Source organism: Erinaceus europaeus, chromosome 23 (assembly GCF_950295315.1).
Source record: "Erinaceus europaeus chromosome 23, mEriEur2.1, whole genome shotgun sequence".
Classification (NCBI taxonomy): Eukaryota; Metazoa; Chordata; class Mammalia; order Eulipotyphla; family Erinaceidae; genus Erinaceus; species Erinaceus europaeus.
Window position 1 is genome coordinate 104,727 of NC_080184.1, and position 21,641 is coordinate 126,367.

A 21,641-nucleotide genomic window follows, 5' to 3' on the forward strand; every position below is an offset into this window, starting at 1 on the left:
GGGCCGAGGAGGGACCTGAGGGCTTGCAGGGTCCTGGGTTTGGGAATCTACCCCGTGCACTTCCTGCTTTTTCTGTTGCAGGATGGGCACCACTCAGGGGGACAAAGGAGAAAACCAAGGCCCCAAGTGAGAGGACAGATGGTTCTGGAACTTTCTGCACTTGTGCCCTAGGGAGAATGCAGCTAGTGTGCTCAGGAGAGAACCAGGGACTTGCATAAGTGCACAATAAGAGCTTGGAGAAGTGTGTCCCAGGGACCTCAACCTGCCACGCCCTGTACCCCGTGCTCTGTGGCTCCCCTTGTCCTCCCAGTGCCCCCTCTGCCCCCCATGACATCCACTGCCCCCTCTTTTTCTTTATTGTTGGAGAGAGACAGAAATTGAGAATGGAGGGGGAAATAGGGAGAGAGACAGAGAAACACTTGCAGCTCTGCTTCACCACTTGTGAAGCTTTCTCCCTGAAGGTGAGGACCAGGGGCTTGAACCTACATCCTTGCACACTCTAATAAGTGCACTTAACCGGTGCATAAGCCCCCAGGCACCACATGGAACACCTCAGACGGCAATGGGGAAGCTCCATGGATAGGGTGGGGCGTTGCTGTGCTAGCTCCTGTTATCTTTCCCTCTCCTTTCTAAATATGCGAAGCTCGGCCTGAAAATTGCAATGACCACATCACTGCATGAGGGGGTGGGGGTGGGGGGCGGGTGCTGTACCCCACACCATAGTGCATATGCCTCACCATGAGTGCCCTGCCATTGCCTGTCGTGTTGATATAGTCACGGAGCCAGGGCCTCTAGTCTGCACAAGCCCACTGCTTTGGGCCATGATGGCTTTCGGACAGATAAGAGAGAGGCCACAGCTTGGGAGCTCCCTCCAGTGCCATAGGGACACCACCCATAGGGTGCTGAGGCTCCAGCTGGACTGAGTGCATGATAAGGCACATGCTCCCCCAGGTGAGCTCTCTGCAGCCCTCCGGCCTGGCCTCTCTGGCTGGGAGTGGTGCACTCGTGCGAGGGGTCCCTGGGGCAGGGGCGAGGGCCGTCGGTGCTCCTGGTGCGGTGTTCCCTCGCCCCTGGGTGGAGCGTGTGGCGTGGGAAGGCGAGGAGGAGGGGCTGGGTGCCGAGGATGTAACCCCTCCCGCGGCGCCCCGCACCCCCAGACACATACGGCCATGCGGTTCGGTGGGTGTTTACTGGGAACTGCAGCAGGCGGCGCTCACGCCTTCCTGGTGGTGCTCTTGGGGGTGGCGAGCTCGTCCAGGCGCGGGGAGGCGCGCGCCAGCAGGGTCGCGGGGGAGATGTGGTAGGGGTCGTAGCCTTCGTTCAGGTCCTTGCGCACCTTGGGCTGGGCCAGGGACAGGGTCCGGGGGCTGGCTACCGCCTTCTTGGTGACATCCTGTACCTCCCAGCGCGGGTCTCGGTCTGGGACGCACTTCTCCGACTGGGCCTTGGGTGCTGGGGGGCGGGAGGGGCGTCAGGGCGGGAGGAGTCACCCTGGGGTCCCAAGAGACGCAGACCAGAAGAGGGTCAGATGGCTGCGAGTGACAGCGTGTGCACGGATGGCACCGCACACGTGTGTGACAGTGGCTGTCAGCATGTGTAACTGTGATTGTGAGTGAACTTGTGCTTCTGTGAATACAAGTGTACTGTGACTGTGTGGTCACATGTGCATGTCCTGCACCCCAGCTTTCTCCCTGCACCCAGCTCTCTCTCTGCACCCAGCTCTCTCCCTGCAGACAGCTCTCTCCCTGCAGACAGCTCTCTCCCTGCACCCCAGCTCTCTCTCTCCACCCAGCTTTCTCCCTGCAGACAGCTCTCTCCCTGCACCCAGCTCTCTCCCTGCACCCAGCTCTCTCCCTGCAGACAGCTCTCTCCCTGCACCCAGCTCTCTCCCTATAGACAGCTCTCTCCCTGCACCCAGCTCTCTCCCTGCACCCAGCTCTCTCCCTGCACCCAGCTCTCTCCCTGCACCCAGCTCTCTCCCTGCAGACAGCTCTCTCCCTGCACCCAGCTCTCTTCCTGCACCCAGCTCTCTCTCTGCACCCAGCTCTCTCCCTGCAGACAGCTCTCTCCCTGCACCCAGCTCTCTTCCTGCACCCAGCTCTCTCCCTGCAGACAGCTCTCTCCCTGCACCCAGCTCTCTCTCTCCACCCAGCTTTCTCCCTGCAGACAGCTCTCTCCCTGCACCCAGCTCTCTCCCTGCACCCAGCTCTCTCCCTGCAGACAGCTCTCTTCCTGCACCCAGCTCTCTCCCTGCAGACAGCTCTCTCCCTGCACCCAGCTCTCTTCCTGCACCCAGCTCTCTCTCTGCACCCAGCTCTCTCCCTGCAGACAGCTCTCTCCCTGCACCCAGCTCTCTCCCTATAGACAGCTCTCTCCCTGCACCCAGCTCTCTCCCTGCACCCCAACTCTCTCTGCACCCAGCTCTCTCTGCAGACAGCTCTCTCCCTGCACCCAGCTCTCTCTGCACCCAGCTCTCTCCCTGCACCCAGCTCTCTCCCTGCACCCCAGCTCTCTCCCTGCACCCCAGCTCTCTCCCTGCATCCCAGCTCTCCTTGCACCCGACTCTCTCCCCCTGCACCCCAGCTCTCTCTCCCTGCACCCCAGTTCTCTCCCTGCAACCACCTCTCTCCCTGCACCCCAGCACTATCTGCACACCAGCTCTCTCCCTGCACCCCAACTCTCTCTCCCTGCACCCACCTCTTTCCTTGCACCCCAGCCCTCTCTGCACCCCAGCTCTCTCCCTGCACTCCAACTCTCCATGCACCCCAACTCTCTCTTTCCCTGCACCCCAGCACTCTCTCTCCATGCACCCCAGCTCTCTCCACACCCAACTCTCTCCCTGCACCCCAACTCTGTCTCCATGCACCCCAGCTCTCCTTGCACCCTGACTCTCTCTCCCTGCACCCCAACTCTCTCCCTGCACCCCAGCTCTCTCCATGCACCCCAGCTCTCTCCATGCACTGCACCTCCCCTTGCGACGACTCTCTCTCCCTGCACCCCAACTCTCTCCCTGCACCCAGCTCTCTCTCCTTGCACCCCAGCTTTCTCCCTGCACCCAGCTCTCTCCCTGCACCCAGCTCTCTCTTCATACACCCCAGCTCTCTCCCTGCACCCAGCTCTCTCTCTTCGTGCACCCCAGCTTTCTCCCTGCACCCAGCTCTCTCCCTGCACCCAGCTCTCTCCCTGCACCCCAGCTCTCCTTGCACCCCAGCTCTCTCCCTGCACCCCAGCTCTCTCCCTGCACCCCAGCTCTCTCCCTGCACCCAGCTCTCTCCCTGCACCCAGCTCTCTCCCTGCACCCCAGCTCTCTCCCTGCACCCAGCTCTCTCCCTGCACCCCAGCTCTCCTTGCACCCCAGCTCTCTTCCTGCACCCAGCTCTCTCCCTGCACCCAGCTCTCTTTCCCCAAGCACCCAACTGTCTCCCTATACTCCAGCTCTCTTCCTGCACCCCAACTCTCTCTATGCACCCCAGCTCTCCTTGCACCCCGACTCTCTCTCCCTGCACCCCAGCTCTCTCCCTGCACCCCAGCTCTCCTTGCACCCCAGCTCTCTCCCTGCACCCAGCTCTCTCCCTGCACCCAGCTCTCTCCCTGCACCCAGCTCTCTCCCTGCACCCCAGCTCTCTCCCTGCACCCCAGCTCTCTCCCTGCACCCCAGCTCTCCTTGCACCCCAGCTCTCTCCTTGCACCCCAGCTCTCTCCCTGCACCCCAGCTCTCTCCCTGCACCCAGCTCTCTCCCTGCACCCAGCTCTCTCCCTGCACCCAGCTCTCTCCCTGCACCCCAGCTCTCTCCCTGCACCCCAGCTCTCCTTGCACCCCAGCTCTCTCCCTGCACCCAGCTCTCTCCCTGCACCCAGCTCCCTCTCCCCAAGCACCCAACTGTCTCCCTATACTCCAGCTCTCTTCCTGCACCCCAACTCTCTCTATGCACCCCAGCTCTCCTTGCACCCCGACTCTCTCTCCCTGCACCCCAACTCTCTCCCTGCACCCCAGCTCTCTCCTTGAAACCACCTCTCTCCCTGCACCCCAGCACTATCTGCACCCCAGCTCTCTCCCTGCACCCCAACTCTCTCCCTCCCCCCAACTTTGCCCCCAGGATGGCCCTTTCAGCTCTGCATGTGACCCTGGGGGCTGTGTGGAAGACTGTTCCACAGTTGAGGGGCATGGCAGGGTGGCCTACAGGGTGGCCCCTGGCCCTGCATTCCTGGGAGGCCACACAGAGGAGCCCAGGGCCACGCACTGGACAGCTGCAGCAGACGGTTGTAGTCCGACATACGGTGCTTGGGCTTGGGCATGGGGTCCCACTCCTCAGCCAGGGCAGCCGGGGCCCGGGGCTGGGACAGCCGCAGCGTCCTCTTACTGGGCACCGCTGTCTGTGCCGCCTTGGAGACCTGGGACACCTGGGAATGGGGCAGAGGAATGTGGCCAGCCAGTGGGGAGAGCGGCCTGCAGGTCCCTGAGAAGCCAGTGCATCCCAGACCCATGCCTGCAATCGCCCCAGAAGCCTGAGCCCCCAGCAGTACTGCCATGATGGGCCCAGAGGCACTCCAGTGAGGGGCAGAAACCATTAGGGGTGACGTCTGGAAGGCAGTGGCTACAGAGAGGAGATGATAGGAAGACCCATCCCTCAGAGGCTCTCCTGTGAGGGGCAGCAACCATTAGGGGTGACGTCTGGAGGGCAGTCGCTACAGAGAGGAGTCCCGGTGTCCCCAGGTGATAGGAAGACCCATCCCTCAGAGGCTCTCCTGTGAGGGACAGCAACCATTAGGGGTGACGTCTGGAGGGCAGTGGCTACAGAGAGGAGTCCCGGTGTCCCCAGGTGATAGGAAGACCCATCCCTCAGAGGCTCTCCTGTGAGGGGCAGCAACCATTAGGGGTGACGTCTGGAGGGCAGTGGCTACAGAGAGGAGTCCCGGTGTCCCCAGGTGATAGGAAGACCCATCCCTCAGAGGCTCTCCTGTGAGGGGCAGCAACCATTAGGGGTGACGTCTGGCAGCAGTGGCTGCAGAGAGGAGTCCCGGTGTCCCCAGGTGATAGGAAGACCCATCCCTCAGAGGCTCTCCTGTGAGGGGCAGCAACCATTAGGGGTGACGTCTGGAGGGCAGTGCCTACAGAGAGGAGTCCCGGTGTCCCCAGGTGATAGGAAGACCCATCCCTCAGAGGCTCTCCTGTGAGGGACAGCAACCATTAGGGGTGACGTCTGGAGGGCAGTGGCTACAGAGAGGAGTCCCGGTGTCCCCAGGTGATAGGAAGACCCATCCCTCAGAGGCTCTCCTGTGAGGGGCAGCAACCATTAGGGGTGACGTCTGGAGGGCAGTGGCTACAGAGAGGAGTCCCGGTGTCCCCAGGTGATAGGAAGACCCATCCCTCAGAGGCTCTCCTGTGAGGGGCAGCAACCATTAGGGGTGACGTCTGGCAGCAGTGGCTGCAGAGAGGAGTCCTGGTGTCCCCAGGTGATAGGAAGACCCATCCCTCAGGAGGCTGCTGCACCCCCTCGACCCATGGCAGCTGCTGTAGGTCCTCCAGCCCCCATCTCCCGGGGGAATCCCAGTGCCCTGGGTGCCAGCACCCACCTGAGACATGGCTAAGCACCAGATGTTGTTCCGTGGCTTTGGGGTGGCCAGCTCCTGCAGACGACTGGATGCCTGGTGCTTCAAGGTGGGTCGCTGGACTGGCCAGCCTGCGGCCCTCCTGAGGGACATCACATTTGAGGCCGAGCCCAGGCTGGGTGCAGCTTTGTGCACATGAGTGCCTGCACTGGGTCATGTGACAAGTGCATGGAAAGCATGTTCATGTGTGTCAGCATGCCTGTGAGGCCGTGAGCACACGCACATGGGTGCTCTCTGTGTGTACAAGTTAAATATGTGTGTGAGAGCAAGGCATGTGTACACACTGTGTGAGCAGGCATTTGCCCTGCCAGTGTGCCTGTGTGAGACTGTGTACATGTGTGTGAGTTCCTTCTCTGTCCTCCAGTTCTGGGGGTGCAGGAGTCTGGAGAAGGGGGGCGCAGCTCTGTGCTGACTGAGCTCCTGAACCCTGAGTGTCAGATCCTGACCCACACCCCCCAAGTGTAAATGTGGGAGCTCATTTCAGGGAGACGGTGCCCCACCTGTTGTTGTTGTAATACTCTGAGTAGAACCTCTTGGGTCGAGCCAGTTCCTCCACGCGGCGGGACACGGCTAGAGAGGAGACAGACTGTCACCTGGGGTTTCCTGAGCCACCCTGCCAGGGAGGGGAGCTGTAGATGTCCCGAGGGACCTGTCACCAGGGGTCTGTCACCTGGGGCTTCTGAGCCACCCTGCCGGGGAGGGGGGTGTAGGTGTCCCGAGGGACCTGTCACCAGGGGTCTGTCACCTGGGGCTTCCTCTGCCACCTTGCAGGGTGGGGAGGAGAGGGGGGAGGGGGCAATATATCCCCAAGGCACCTGGCCCAGTGGGATGGGGCAGGCTTGGGAGGACCTCGGGCAAGCCTGAGCCCCCACCATGAGACTGGAAGCGGCCCACCCACCCACCGGGTACAGTGATGGACAGGGTGGTGTCCTTGACGAAGCGCTCAGTCCAGTACACCGACGGCCTGGAAGGCAGTGGGTCTCCCTGAGCCAGCGGGCACCCCACCCACCCCACCGTGCTGGGAGGGAGGGGCGGGGGTCAGGGTGCTGGGTGAGCCCACAGCGGTGGAGGAGCTCACCAGTAGATACAGAAGTGCAGGCTCTTCATGCAGGGGGACACCCAGGTGTACCCCTGACACGTGAACTTGATCCTGGGGACACGCTGCCGCCGCCGCCGCCGGGTACTCCTGTGATACAGCCCCGCCCTGCGCCTCTGGCCTGCCCAGCCCCCGCCCCCAAGGTCTGGGCCAGGGTGGGGCCCCCATGTGCCCCCCCACTCACCTGTCCTTCACGCTCTGCCAGTCGGTCTTGGGCCTGGCCAGGTCCCGCAGCCGGTGCCGCCTCCCCGGGAAGCGCTGGGTGATGGACAGCCGGCTGCAGGGAGGGCAGATCAGCACCCAGCCTGAGGCCCCCGGCAGGGGTCCCACACCTGCCCCTGATGCCCGAGGGCCACCTCACCCTGCCCCCCCACCACAGCTCTCCCATCTGTGCCCACACCCCAGCTCCCTGAGCTGCCCCCAGCCCCCCCCCATTGTCCATATAAGCTCCCCTGCCCCCCACTTCCCAGGACCCCCAGCCCCTGGTCCCCAGCCCCCACTCACCTCATCTCAGCCACCCCCTCCTCTGTGTCCTTCTTCAGAGCCTGCTGCTGCTCTGACGTGGCCTCCTCAGGGTTCAAGGGCTCCTCCACAGCCACCTCCTCCTCGGGGGGCAGCTCCGCCTCCTGAACAAGCGACCCTCGGCCCCCGTCCTCCACATCCTGGTACTTGGAGTCCCGCTGCTCAAATGCAGTGCCCGGGACACTCAGGTCCTCCTCCTCCTCTAGGCTCCCTTGGGCCCTGGGCTGGGCTTCCTGGGACAGGGACCCTGGCTGGGAGCGGCCGGGGAGGATGTCCTGGGACAGGGACCCCGGCTGGGAGCGGTCGGGGAGGACATCCTGGGACAAGGACCCCGGCTGGGAGCGGCCGGGGAGGACGTCCTGGGACAAGGACCCTGGCTGGGAGCGGCCAGCTGGGGGGTCCAGCGAGCTTCTCCTGTGGTCCCCCATGGACGGAGCAGCTTCAGACCTGCCACCAAGTTCCCTCAACACCCATGTGACAGTTGCCAGGCAACGAGAGAATGGCCACATTCCAGGCCTGCTGTGGGTGGGGCTCTGACAACGCCCTCCCTGTGCTCTCCCATATGGGACACCTGCCCAAGCAGTGCCCCACCCTGTCACCCCTCACCTGCTGAACTTGTCCACACCTGAGCTGGCAGGAGCTCACCTGCTGCTTGACCACTGGGGTCTCGTGCTGACCCATCACTCTGCTCCTTTAGATGAGATCAGTCCCAGTCTTCCTCCAGTGTCAAAGCACTGCCCATGTGGTGCTGGGGCTCTCACCTGGACCCAGCTCAGTGCAAGCCAGGGCATAGCTGGTGCATCTGGAAAGTTCTCTGACCACAACAGGAGGCCTGGGCCTCTGTGGAGGAGGGGACAGAACTGGGTCTTCTCTGCTGTGTATCTCATGGAACGCTGTCTCCCTCGGGTGTAATAAATACTTCTTAGTAACATAATAAAATCTCTTTTTAAAATGAGAAGCAAGCAAGCAAACAAACACCATGGAGGCCAGAGCCTTGCCAGGCCATTTCCTCCCCATCAGGCCCCTGATGGGGTGGGGTGGGGGGCGCTGCCACACCTGCCTTGGTTCACCCCTGCATGAGGGGCAGGCAGTCTTGGGGAGGGTCCCCGGTCCCCTACTCCCAGGTGCATCTCACACATACAGTCTACAAGGGCCCAGAAGGTAAACTGGGGCACAGAAGGCAGACCTCCAGGAGCCAAGCTCTCACCTCTGGAGGCTCCAGGGCAAGTTGTGTCTTATTAAAGTTTCCTCCACTTCAAAGCCCCAGAAGACAGAAGCCAGGTTGATCCTGGGGGCTACATGGCCCTACTGAGGGGAACAGCACTACCCCATGTCCTCACCTTGGCTCCTGCCCACAGCCCCCACCCAGCATCCCCACCTCAGCCCCCAACTCCCACCCAACCCCAAGCCCCACCACCACCCTACACTCAGCCCCCTATTCTTACCCAGCCCCCAGCCCCCACCTGACTGGGATACACACTCCTGTGGTCCAGGGCCCAGCTGCTGCCACCCAGCTGGAAGGGGGTAGGCCAGCTGGGGAACCGTCTACACAGGGCCAGAAGGAGCGGAGGCACAAACTACAGTCCCATACCTCCTGGGATCTTCCCCAGATTACAGTCCCATACCCCCTGGGCAAGGGCAAGGGCGGGGGGGGGGGGGGAATCTTCCCCAGATTACAGTCCCATACCCCCCTGGGCAAGGGCAGGGGGGGATCTTCCCCAGATTACAGTCCCATACCCCCTGGGCAAGGGCAAGGGAGGATCTTCCCCAGATTACAGTCCCATACCCCCTGGGCAAGGGCAGGGGGGGATCTTCCCCAGATTACAGTCCCATACCCCCTGGGCAAGGGCAAGGGAGGATCTTCCCCAGATTACAGTCCCATACCCCCTGGGCAAGGGGGGATCTTCCCCAAATTACAGTCCCATACCCCCTGGGCAAGGGCAAGGGCGGGGGGGATCTTCCCCAGATTACAGTCCCATACCCCCTGGGCAAGGGCAAGGGGGGATCTTCCCCAGATTACAGTCCCATACCCCCTGGGCAAGGGCAAGGGCAAGGGGGGGGGGAATCTTCCCCAGATTACAGTCCCATACCCCCTGGGCAAGGGCAAGGGCGGGGGCTTCCCCAGGTCCCTGTGGCATGCACACACAGCACCTCACATGCGTGTTCCACACAGGCTGATCACCCAGCACACACCACACGCAGGCAAGGCATGTGGCTATGGGAGGACATGTGTGTGTCACACTCGGTGCACATGCACAAGCAGGCTGGCACCAGGGGCAGAAGCAGGTAGGAAGCATCGGGTTGCCCCAGCAACATATCCTGAGGCCCCCAGGAAGCAGCTGCTCCTCAGCCAGACTGAGTGTTGGGGTGCTGCCAGGGCTCCCTACAGCCTCCTGCCCCGCATCTCTCAACCCACAGAGGGGGAAAGGAGCCACGCTGAGATCAGGGGATTATTTATTTATTTATTTATTGCCTCCAGGGTTATTGCTGGGGCTCAGTGCCTGCACCAAGAATCCACTGCTCCTGGAGGCCATTTTTTTTTCCCTTTGTTGCCCTTGTAGTTGTAGCCTTGTTGTGGTTATTATTGTTCATTCATTGTTGGATAGGACAGAGAGAAATGGAGAGCAGAGGGAAGACAGAGAGGGAGAGACAAAGATAGACACCTGCAGACCTGCTTCACCACCTGTGAAGCGACACCCCTGCAGGTGGGGAGCCGGGGGCTTGAACTGGAATCCTCCCGCCGGTCCTTGTGCTTTGTGCCTCATGCACTTAACCCACTGTGCTACCGGATCAGGGGATTAGACCTACTAGGGTCTGGGGGAGCCAGGTCCTGATGTGGGGGCCTAGAGGGGACCTTCCTGCAACAAGGCACTCACCACCTTCCCCCAGAGCCCTCAAGAGGTTCAGCTCTGGTGTGAGGTGCCAGGGTCCTCAGCGGAGCCGGTGTCAGGGCCCCTGCTAGAGTTGCATGGGTTCCAGGCAGCTTCTGTGGGACCTTGGTTTCACCCTAGCACACGCAGCCCTACACGCAGGCTGGGGCGGGGACAGGACCGTTGGTGACGGGCAGGGGACCCGCCTGGCCTCTCCCCCAAACTTGTCCTCACGGGCACCCGCCCCCTTCGACTCTGCCACCTGCCAGTCTCGGCACACGGCTGGGTGTGTGCAGCCCAGTACCCTGAGGAAGCTGAAAGAGTGGGCAGGAAGTGGGGGAGCCCCTTCTCCACACCTCAGTCTCCCCACTTGGTACAGGGTAGGAGAGCTGCAGGACATGGAGCCCCCTCCCCATTCCTACCCCAGACCCAGCTTCACCACGGAGTGCCAAGGAGAGGCCCTGAGTGGCCAGGCTCGAACCCAAGTCCTCAAACACAGCAAGGTTCACTTGTACGGGTGTCTGTGACCCCTAGCCCTGGGGAACCCTGCTTTCAGACAAGAGCAGGGAGCTGGTTTCCGGGGGGGGGGGGCTCTGGGGGTGGGTGGGGATTCAGGAAGGGGACTCTATGGGTGGTCGGAATGAGGAGTGTATGGATGGGGGTTCTAGGGATGCTGGGATTGGGAGGCTAGCTGCAAGGGTCCTTGTGGGTGGGGGCTCAAGAGGGGAACACGATGAGTGGTGGGTGCTTATGGAGGGGGGTCCCAGGGGTGCTGGCCATGAAGGCTCCCACGGGTGCTGAATGGGCTCCATGGTGTGGTACAGCATGTGTGCCATCAAACCCCTGCCCCCACCGTGAGCACAGCAAGACTTTCCCCTGCCCAGCCTGTTGCTGGCGGGCCCTGCATCAGGAGGGTGCCCATGTCCCACCCACCGGTGTCCCCACAGCCTGGGGATTCCCGCAGGTCCTCCCTCCACCAAGCAGTGAGCCGCCCCCACGCTCTGAAACACCTTTATTGCACTAAAAACAGCGTCTATAAACAAACAGCGAGGGGGTGGAGCAGGCCAGTCCCCTCAGAGCAGAGATGCCGGCAGGAGAAGAGAGAGCAAGCACAGGTCCACAGAGCCACCAGCCACCAGCTGGGGGTGGGGCTGACATGAAAGGGGAGCTGCTGGGTGCCCCAGGGTGGCTGGACAGGGCATGGAGAGGGAGAGGAGGGGGGCTCCTGAGGGCACCTGTGAGCACACCCTCGGCTGGATGGACAGCTGCCTGAAGCCACAGGCCTGGGAACTAGTGCTGGGGTGGGGGGGCAGGACGGGAGAAGTCAGTCTCGGGACAGGACCTGTGGCCACTGGACACACCTGCAGGAGGGGGTGATACACAGCTTTGAGGCCCCCGTGGAGGGTGCTTGCCCTGCAAGGGGGCACTGCTCTGAGGCCAGGAGATGGCTCAGGCTGTGGATGGGCGTTCTATGAACCATGAGCAGTGCTGTTATGTCTCTCCTGCTCTATCTTCCCCTCTCTCAGATTACAAGGAAAACAAAATTTGGCAGAAGCAGGGGAGTCACAAAGATGCAAGGCCCAGATGAGCTGGAGAGTAAAAAAGAGAGAAGTCCCAGAAACGAACCTAGGGGATAAAAGCTTTGGACTCTCAAGCACGAGGTCCCCAGTTCCGCCCCAGCATTGCATGTGCCAGAGTGATGCTCTGCTTCTGTCTCTCACTAATTAACACATAAATAACAGTTTTAAACGAAGAGATCAGGAAATGGTACCACTGACAGAGTGCACATTTTATGAGCCATGAGAATTTGAGTTTGAGCCACCAGTCTGGGAGCAGCTGGGAGCAGCTGCTCAGGGCAGCCACAGGAGCTGTGGAATGGTGCTGTGGCGCCACGCCTTCCCTCTTTCACCTTCAGTCTGGAGGAAAAGCGGGGAGAGCTTGTAGGGCCTATGAGAGTTCTGCAGGCACAGGGCTCTAGTGAAGCCCTGACGGCAACAAAACAGCTGCTTGGGGCAGTGAGAGAGAGGGGCCAGAAAATAGCTCCCCTGGGCATGAGAGACTCTAGAGGCCAGTGAAGCAGCTCCCCTGGGCATGAGAGACTCTAGAGGCCAGTGAAGCAGCTCCCCTGGGCATGAGAGACTCTAGAGGCCAATGAAGCAGCTCCCCTGCGCTTGAGAGACTCTAGAGGCCAATGAGACAGCCCCCCTGGGCATGAGAGACTCTAGAGGCCAATGAAGCAGCTCCCCTGCGCTTGAGAGACTCTAGAGGCCAGTGAGACAGCTCCCCTGGGCATGAGAGACTCTAGAGGCCAGTGAGACAGCTCCCCTGGGCATGAGAGACTCTAGAGGCCAGTGAGACAGCTCCCCTGGGCATGAGAGACTCTAGAGGCCAGTGAGACAGCTCCCCTGGGCATGAGAGACTCTAGAGGCCAGTGAGACAGCTCCCCTGGGCATGAGAGACTCTAGAGGCCAGTGAGACAGCTCCCCTGGGCTTGAGAGACTCTAGAGGCCAATGAAGCAGCTCCCCTGGGCATGAGAGACTCTAGAGGCCAGTGAATTAGCTCCCCTGGGCATGAGAGACTCTAGAGGCCAGTGAAGCAGCTCCCCTGGGCTTGAGAGACTAGAGGCCAGTGAGACAGCTCCCCTGGGCATGAGAAACTCTAGAGGCCAGTGAGACAGCTCCCCTGGACATGAGAGACTCTAGAGGCCAGTGAGACAGCTCCCCTGGGCATGAGAGACTCTAGAGGCCAGTGAATTAGCTCCCCTGGGCTTGAGAGACTAGAGGCCAGTGAGACAGCTCCCCTGGGCATGAGAGACTCTAGAGGCCAGTGAGACAGCTCCCCTGGGCATGAGAGACTCTAGAGGCCAGTGAATTAGCTCCCCTGGGCATGAGAGACTCTAGAGGCCAGTGAAGCAGCTCCCCTGGGCATGAGAGACTCTAGAGGCCAGTGAAACAGCTCCCCTGGGCATGAGAGACTCTAGAGGCCAGTGAAGCAGCTCCCCTGGACATAAGAGACTAGAGGCCAGTGAGACAGCTCCCCTGGGCATGAGAGACTCTAGAGGCCAGTGAGACAGCTCCCCTGGGCATGAGAAACTCTAGAGGCCAGTGAAGCAGCTCCCCTGGGCATGAGAGACTCTAGAGGCCAGTGAAGCAGCTCCCCTGGGCATCAAAGACTCTAGAGGCCAGTGAAACAGCTCCCCTGGACATAAGAGACTAGAGGCCAGTGAGACAGCTCCCCTGGGCATGAGAGACTCTAGAGGCCAGTGAGACAGCTCCCCTGGGCATGAGAGACTCTAGAGGCCAGTGAGACAGCTCCCCTGGGCATGAGAGACTCTAGAGGCCAGTGAATTAGCTCCCCTGGGCATGAGAGACTCTAGAGGCCAGTGAAGCAGCTCCCCTGGGCATGAGAGACTCTAGAGGCCAGTGAAACAGCTCCCCTGGGCATGAGAGACTCTAGAGGCCAGTGAAGCAGCTCCCCTGGACATAAGAGACTAGAGGCCAGTGAGACAGCTCCCCTGGGCATGAGAGACTCTAGAGGCCAGTGAGACAGCTCCCCTAGGCATGAGAGACTCTAGAGGCCAGTGAATTAGCTCCCCTGGGCTTGAGAGACTAGAGGCCAGTGAGACAGCTCCCCTGGGCATGAGAGACTCTAGAGGCCAGTGAGACAGCTCCCCTGGGCATGAGAAACTCTAGAGGCCAGTGAAGCAGCTCCCCTGGGCATGAGAGACTCTAGAGGCCAGTGAAGCAGCTCCCCTGGGCATCAAAGACTCTAGAGGCCAGTGAAACAGCTCCCCTGGACATAAGAGACTAGAGGCCAGTGAGACAGCTCCCCTGGGCATGAGAGACTCTAGAGGCCAGTGAGACAGCTCCCCTGGGCATGAGAGACTCTAGAGGCCAGTGAGACAGCTCCCCTGGGCATGAGAGACTCTAGAGGCCAGTGAGACAGCTCCCCTGGGCATGAGAGACTCTAGAGGCCAGTGAAGCAGCTCCCCTGGGCATGAGAGACTCTAGAGGCCAGTGAGACAGCTCCCCTGGGCATGAGAGACTCTAGAGGCCAGTGAAGCAGCTCCCCTGGGCTTGAGAGAATAGAGGCCAGTGAAGCAGCTCCCCTGGGCATCAAAGACTCTAGAGACCAGTGAGACAGCCCCCCACACACAGTGCACAGCCCCGCCACTGTCCCGCCCAGGTTGCATTCCTGCCCCAGGCACTGGAGGAGGCCAGGGTGCCCGGCGTCTCCCTTTCTCTGCCTCTCCAGCTCAGAGACAAGGGCCAGGACCCCAGCCGGGCTCAGGCACAGGGCAGCAGCGCGGCCAGCGGCAGCTCCTTCTCGCCCAGCAGCGTGTCCCTCTTGAGGCTGCTGCCCTTGTTGACCACCTTGATGCGCAGCGCCAGCTTGCCCACGCAGGCGGGGCCCAGCCCGTCGAAGAAGAAGTCCTCGTTGAACTCGGGGCGCCGGCTGTGCTTGACCACGGTGCTGCGCTGCTTCTGCAGCTTCCCGGGCAGCAGGCAGAGCGCCACGCAGCAGTGGATGGCGCGCGCGTCCCAGCGCCGGTCGTACAGGCCCTCGGCCGCCAGCAGCCGCACCCGCAGCCGGGCCTGAGCAGCCTGGTACTCGGCCCGCAGCCGCACGCTGCCGCGGGGACCCAGATGCACGGCCTGCTCGCCCGGCGCGGGCGGCGCCGGGGGCGCGGGCGGCGCGGGGGCGCGGCGGGGCCGGCGGCGGCGGGCTCCCGGGCTGGCCTGCGGGGAGCTGTCGTCCGCGGACAGCGAGCCGGGCCGGGCCACGGCCTGCGTGAGCTGGCTGACCTTGGCCTGGCCGTCCAGCGCGAAGCCGCGCAGCAGCGACACGGAGCGCGACAGCAGGGGCGAGCCGAAGGGCGAGGACTCGGCCGACGAGCCGGTGTCGCTCTCGCCACCACTGGGACCCCGCAGCGCCGCGTCCCCGCCGTCGGGCCGAGGCCGGGCTGCGCGGCGCGCGGCGCCGGGGGAGCCGGCCTGCGAGGGGGCGCCGGGCTCCCCTGGGCGCAGGGCCTCGCGCCGCGGGCTCTCAGCGGGCGCGGGTGTGGACGCGGGCAGGGCTGCCTCCTCCGCGCAGTCCTCCGCACTCTCCACCTGGATCACGTGGCGCGTGGCGGCCTTCAGCAGGCTGCGGCTTTCGGCGGCCAGGCGTGCGGGCAGGCGCGGGCTGCGGGGCGCGCGGCCGGGCTCGGGGGACTGGGGCCCGGGCTCGGCGGGCGCCTCGGGGTCGGGAGGCGCGGCGGGCAGCTTGGGCGGGATGAAGAAGTCAGGGATCTTGTCGGGCGTGAGCACGTTGCTGTAGACGGGCCCCCGGGCCCGGTCCGCACCCTCCGCCCCGTTCTCGCCGGACACGCGCAGGCGCTCCAGGAACCACATGGGGGTCTTCTTCATGGGGACGGCGCTGCGGGGGGAGGCGGGTGAGCTGCGCACACGACGGGGAAGACAAGTGGGGACAGGGCACACCCCCAGGGCTCAGCGACAGCGGCCAGACTCTGAATGGGGTGAGGGGTGGTCCTGCGGGGCAGGGGTCGTGGGAGTGGACTCTGTAGGGTAGGCCAGGGAACAGGTGGGCCTTAGGGGGGGGTGATTGGCGGGGGGGTGGGTGGGGGTGGGTGGAGGGGTTCTGAAGGGACTGGACGGGGGACAGGGTGGGTGGTGGGCTCTACAGGAGCCTTGGGGGGCTGGGCTCCGAGGGGGTGGGCCATGGGGGGAGGGCTGGCCTCCCAGCGGGTGGGCCATGGGGGGAGGGCTGGGCTCCCAGTGGGTAGGCCATGGGGGGAGGGCTGGGCTCCGAGTGGTGGGCCATGGGGGAGGGCTGGGCTCCGAGGGGGTGGGCCATGGGGGGAGGGCTGGGCTCCGAGGGGGTGGGCCATGCGGGGAGGGGTGGGCTCTGAGTGGTGGGCCATGGGGGGAGGGCTGGGCTCTGAGTGGTGGGCCATGGGGGGAGGGCTGGGTCTAAGGTGGTGGGCCATGGGGGGATGGCTGGGCTCTGAGTTGGTGATTCGAGGAGAGGGGGGAGGTGACTCTGTGGGGGCCATGAGTTGAGGTCTGGGCTCTGAGGGGTGGGCCATTGGGGGAGGTCTGGGCTTTGAGGGGTGGGCCATGGGGGGAGGTCTGGGCTCTGAGGGGTGGTCCATGGGCGGAGGGCTGGGCTCTGAGTTGGTGATTCGAGGACAGGGGGGAGGTGACTCTGTGGGGGCCATGAGTTGAGGGCTGGGCTCTGAGGAAGGTTGGCCATGGGTGGAGGGCTGTGTCTGAGGACTTTGGCTGAGGGGAGGTCTGGGCTCTGAGGAGTGGTCCATGGGCGGAGGACTGGGTCTTTGGGGATGAGCCAAGGGTGTGGGCTGGGCTCTGAGTGTTGGTTGGGGTCAGGGTGGAAGTGAGTGGGCTCTGTGGAGGCCCTGGGGGGAGGGGTGGGCTTGTGTTGTCGGCCATAAGTGAGGGGTGGACTTGAGCGGATGGTCCAGGGCGCACGGTGGGGTCGGCCCGAGGGGAGCGGGCCTTGCGCTGGATGAGACCGGGGGCGGGGCGGGGCGTGCAGGGGTGTGTCGGGGCGGCGACGGTGGGCGATGGGGTGGGGGTGCGTGTTGGAGGGGCGGCGTGGGCGTGGGGAGAGCCAGGCCGCCGCCTCGGGGTCGGGTGCCGCGGCCGGAAGTCCAGGGCGCCCAGGGAGCGGGCGGTGCCTGAGTCCGGGGCTCTCCCGGGGGACAGCGGCCCTTCTTACCGGAGAGGTCGCGAACTCCTAAAGGCTTTGCGCTCGGAAGACGCCGGGACGGAGGTGCGGCCCCAGGGCCCCAGTTCCACCCGCCCCGGCCTCCCACCACCTGTGGCTTCTCCCGGTGCGCTGGGGCGGGGGTCCCCGCTCTGCGCTGAGGTCGGGCGTGAGTCTGGGCGCTCTCGACCCGCGTGCACCCTCCCCCTCGCCCCCAGCCCCTCGGCCCGGCTGGGGGGGGCTCGCTGCCCCGCGGGGAGGTCACGGGGTGGGGGGCTCACCTGGGGGCAGCGGGCGGCGGCGTTGGCCGGCGAGCGAGGGACTGGCCGGCGCGGGCACAAGCCGGGCGGGCAGCACGCAGTCACCGGGCGGCGGGGCTCGCGCGGGAAGCGCCCAGCCCCGCGCCACCGTACTCCTCCTAGTATGCGCGCAACGACGCGCGGGAGCTCGTGGGGGCCCCATCCCTGGCCCTGGGCGGAGCACAGGCCGGCCGCAGCCGCACGCGAGTCCCAGGCTCCGCTCCACTGTCCTCAAGTTGGTGTCCCCTTCCCACTGGGTGAGGAAGGTTTCCTTCTAGAAGCCCAGGAATGAGGTCTGCTCCTTCATCTGGGGAGTCACTGAGCCCCTGGCGGGCTGGTGAATGAGCTGTCATCCTGAGGGACTGGGAGGGATGGCTCTGGCACCTGTCACCTTGGGCTGGGGACCCAGCTGTCACCCCGAGGGGTTGTGTGGGGACCCAGCTGTTACTGTAGGGGGCTGTGTAGAGACCCAGCTGTCACCCTGAGGGGCTGTGTGGGGACCCACCTGTCACCCTGAGGGGCTGTATGGAGACCCAGCTGTCACCATGGGGGGGCTGTGTAGAGACCCACCTGTCACCATGGGGGCTGTGTAGAGACCCAGGTGTCACCATGGGGGGCTGAGTAGAGACCCAGGTGTCACCATGGGGGGCTATGTGGGGACCCAGCTGTCACCCTAGGGGGCTGTGTGGGGACTCACCTGTCACCCTGAGGGGCTGTGTAGAGGCCCAGCTGTCACCCTGAGGGGCTGTGTGGGGACCCAGCTGTCACCCCGAGGGGCTGTGTGGGGACCCAGCTGTCACCCTGGGGAGCTGGGGCATGAGTGGGAATTAACCAGGGTCTCAGCTGTCAGCCGTACCTCACAGGGAGGTATGCAGTTAGATAAGCACAGGAGCAGGTGTGCAGACATAGAAGCTGGGGAGCAGAGGTGAGGCCCCAGTCCTGGTGTGGCCCACCTGCCCCCCTCCCACTGCCTCAAGCCTTTCCCACCTCCCAGCCTCTGTTTTCCCTACTGGAGCCACGCTCACTTGCAAGGAGCCATTGATACAAGGAGGCTGTGGGACTGATGGGAGACTTGTGGTTTACTCTATGACAAGCTTCCAGAGTGTTCTGGCCTGAGAAAGGGCAAGGGACAGTCTCTTCATGGCCACACTGGGATGAGGACAGAATAGCCACAGTTCTTCCCCTCCCACTTCCAGTGTCCAGATGAGGAGGGCCTGGCAGGGGGACAGGGGGGAGGGTGGATCTCTCTAAGCTAGGCTCCACTCTGCCTGCCACGCAACCATCTGGGGAGATTCACATCCTGAGACCACCTCCAGGAAAGTCTCCCTGCCTGTAACATCAGCCCTGAGTATATTAGCAAGTGGGCTTGGGAATCTGTAGCAGCAGCCCAAGGAGGGGGGGAGGGCATGCAAGGAGGAGGGGGGCCTAAGGGCTCCTGGTACCAGGGGCTGATCCGGCCCACCCTAGTCCTGTCAGCAGTGTTCTCTGAGCACTTGCTCCCTGGAGTCGCTGACTTAGGTACAAATCCCGAGTCCCATTTGGTACTGTGTAGCTTCCTGCAGGTGTCCTGCCTTCTCTGTGCATCTTGTCCTAGGCAGAGCTGCCTGGCATCGGAGCCCCCTGAGGATCCCCACTCCCCTGCAGCTCATCATGTCTGAGGGGAGTCTCCTTCCATGAGGAAAGGGATTGGAGGCCTGGCCCAGAGTCCTGACCCCCCCCCCCCCCAGCACCTGCCTCAACCACATGCCTACCCTGTCCCCCATCCCAGGAAAGACTGAGGCCTAGAGGAAGCAAGCAGCTGGGGTAAGGGTCCTTATGTACCTGTCACAAGCCCCTGACAGTGAAGGACCCTCTGTCCATTCCCCCAGAGGATGGCAGGCCCTCAGAAGATCCACCCAAGGCCCCCAGGGGGGCGCATCTCTGGGGCAGCTGTTGTGCCTGTGTCAGGCTGGCCAGTGGAGGAAGCATCCCACTCCCCAGGCTTGAGAGTGATCCCCTTCTCAGAGCCCAGGTTCCAGGCAGGGGTTTCCTCTGAACCCCAGATGCGAGCCGGGGGGGGGGGGGGGCTCCTGTGCTAGTGGACTGAATAGCAGAGGTTGTTTGGGGTGGGGGGCAGAGGCTGGAGACACGGGATCCCATCACCCCAGCCCTAGGAGGAACATAGACTTCAGGGTGGGGAGACCAGACAGGAGAAGCGGGGAACCAAGGCCACCCTCCAGAGCACAGCCCCAGGTGGTCCTCTCCTCTCTCTGGCTTCTGTGTCCTCTGAGAGTCGGGAGAACCTGAGCACTCCAAGCGTGTACCTGGCCCAGCACACTTTCGCGCCAAGGCAGCACCAGAGGGGGACACTTCTTCTTCTTCTAGCATTTGCCCTTCTTCAGTAGCCAGTCAACAGCGTCAGGTTGAGCCTAATGTCTGCTTGTTGCTGGCTTTGAAAGTGACTGGGATCCATGTGGATTCAGTCGGCTAGGAAGGATCGTCAGTTTCCCCAGTAAATGGGTACTCACAGGATGCACCACGAGAAGGTCGATCCAATGCATCCAGGGGGGACACTGAGGTAGCTAGGTGGGCTGTGCTGACCACGCACACATGCCCGGCCCCCACCCCTTCTTGGCGGGGTCCTGAGCTCCAGGCCCCAGCTCAGCCATCACGATGAGCCTGTGGTGAGCTCCAGAACAGTTACCTGAGGGCTGACACCACGGTGCACATCTGTGTGGGTCACTACTAAGCCCCCCCCACACACATACACACCTGGTAGAGGGCTCAGTGCCAGCTTGCTGACAGGTGGGGATGAGGGGTGGTGGGTGGGTGGATGAGTGGAAAAACAGATGTGTGGTAAGTGGAGAGAGGCATGGACAATGGATGAATAGTCGGATGGTGGAGAGAAGGTTGGGTGTGTGCTAGATAGATGAATGGGCCAGTGAATAAGTGAACAGAAGAACAGACTGGATGGACGGACTGTGCTGGATGGACTGGTCAGCAGATGGATAAACTGATGGATGGATGGATGGATGGATGGACTAGTCAGTAGGTAGATAAACTGATGGATGGATGGACTGTGCTGGATGGACTGGTCAGTAGGTGGATAAACTGATGGATGGACGGACTGTGCTGGATGGACTGGTCAGTAGGTGGATAAACTGATGGATGGATGGACTGTGCTGGATGGACTGGTTAGTAGGTGGATAAACTGATGGATGGATGGATGGACGGATGGATGGACTAGTCAGTAGGTGGATAAACTGATGGATGGATGGACTGTGCTGGATGGACTAGTCAGTAGGTGGATAAACTGATGGATGGACGGACTGTGCTGGATGGACTGGTCAGTAGGTGGATAAACTGATGGATGGACGGATTGTGCTGGATGGACTGGCCAGTAGGTGGATAAACTGATGGATGGACGGACTGTGCTGGATGGACTGGTCAGTAGGTGGATAAACGGATGGATGGACTGTGCTGGATGGACTGGTCAGTAGGTGGATAAACTGATGGATGGACAGACTGTGCTGGGTGGACTAGTCAGTAGGTGGATAAACTGATGGATGGATGGACTGGTCAGTAGGTGGATAAACTGATGGATGGATGGACTGGTCAGTAGGTGGATAAACTGATGGATGGATGGACTGGTCAGTAGGTGGATAAACTGATGGATGGATGGACTGGTCAGTAGGTGGATAAACTGATGGATGGATGGACGGACTGTGCTGGATGGACTGGTCAGTAGGTGGATAAACTGACGGATGGATGGACAGATGGATGGACTGGTCAGTAGGTGGATAAACGGATGGATGGATGGATGGATGGATGGATGGATGGATGGATGGACAGACTGTGCTGGATGGACTAGTCAGTAGGTGGATAAACGGATGGATGGACTGTGATGGGTGGACTGGTCAGTAGGTGGATAAACTGAAGGATGGATGGATGCATGGATGGATGGACGGACATATGAGTGAGTAGATAAAGGAACAAGCGAATAGAAGAATGAACGTGTGATGGGTGGTAGATGGACTGATGGATAGGAGGATGGACTATGGTGGGTGAATGGTGGATAGAAAGATGAGTGAGCGGATGAAGGAACTAATGGATAGAAGAACAGATGTGACAAGAGGATGGACAGAGGGTTAGGTGATGATGGACAGAAGGAAGAACATGTGATGGACAGATGGATGGATGGGAAGGTTAACTATGGGGTAGAAGATGGACAGATGGATGCAGAGTGGTGTCTGCAGGGACAGACCCCTTGTCTCTGAAGTGAGACGTGATGCCACACGCCCCCAGCTCTGTCTTCTAATGTCTTCACCCTCTGTTTGGGGCTCATCAGTGTGACTTTTGCTCGCCACATCCTGGCGACCCACCATAGCATTGGTTCAGTCTTCTGACTGCAGAGGAAGCGGGACCCCACCCCCCCCCAGCACCTCAGACCAGGGGCCACATTAGCCGTCCGCACTGAGGACCTGCAGGAGGACGGACCCTCAGAGCAGCTTGCAGTCAGCACAGAGCCGAAGGCC

At 62.2% G+C, this 21,641-nt stretch overlaps 2 protein-coding genes and 1 long non-coding RNA gene across 6 annotated transcripts; 1 reads left to right on the forward strand and 2 right to left on the reverse strand.

Annotated features, from left to right (window-relative positions):
• Positions 1 to 1,170: 1,170 nt before the first annotated feature.
• SPMAP2 (sperm microtubule associated protein 2) lies at positions 1,171 to 7,799 on the reverse strand. Of its 3 annotated transcripts, XM_060181380.1 has the most exons (8): positions 7,211 to 7,797; positions 6,891 to 6,983; positions 6,689 to 6,796; positions 6,513 to 6,574; positions 6,111 to 6,180; positions 5,575 to 5,692; positions 4,242 to 4,401; positions 1,171 to 1,452 (listed from the first exon to the last, which is right to left on the reverse strand). In XM_060181380.1, the coding sequence occupies exons 1-8, from the start codon at positions 7,735 to 7,737 to the stop codon at positions 1,214 to 1,216; spliced, it is 1,377 nt and encodes a 458-aa protein (XP_060037363.1). In that variant the 5' UTR covers positions 7,738 to 7,797; the 3' UTR covers positions 1,171 to 1,213. The 3 variants fall into 3 exon arrangements, with proteins under 3 accessions (XP_060037363.1, XP_007524903.2, XP_060037364.1); XM_007524841.2 differs by lacking the exon at positions 6,689 to 6,796 and having other exon boundaries at positions 7,211 to 7,796; XM_060181381.1 differs by lacking the exons at positions 4,242 to 4,401; positions 6,513 to 6,574 and having other exon boundaries at positions 7,211 to 7,799.
• A 6,112-nt stretch (positions 7,800 to 13,911) lies between these two features.
• On the reverse strand, positions 13,912 to 17,477 carry C2CD4C (C2 calcium dependent domain containing 4C). Of its 2 annotated transcripts, none has more exons than XM_060181428.1 (2): positions 17,110 to 17,477; positions 13,912 to 15,517 (listed from the first exon to the last, which is right to left on the reverse strand). In XM_060181428.1, the coding sequence occupies exon 2, from the start codon at positions 15,505 to 15,507 to the stop codon at positions 14,386 to 14,388; it is 1,122 nt and encodes a 373-aa protein (XP_060037411.1). In that variant the 5' UTR covers positions 15,508 to 15,517; positions 17,110 to 17,477; the 3' UTR covers positions 13,912 to 14,385. The 2 variants fall into 2 exon arrangements, with proteins under 2 accessions (XP_060037411.1, XP_060037412.1); XM_060181429.1 differs by lacking the exon at positions 17,110 to 17,477 and adding an exon at positions 16,841 to 17,047.
• Positions 16,764 to 21,614, forward strand: LOC132535510 (uncharacterized). The gene is made up of 3 exons (XR_009547297.1): positions 16,764 to 16,894; positions 18,690 to 18,930; positions 21,494 to 21,614. It is a non-coding gene; the product is annotated as an uncharacterized LOC132535510 (long non-coding RNA).
• Positions 21,615 to 21,641: the final 27 nt, after the last annotated feature.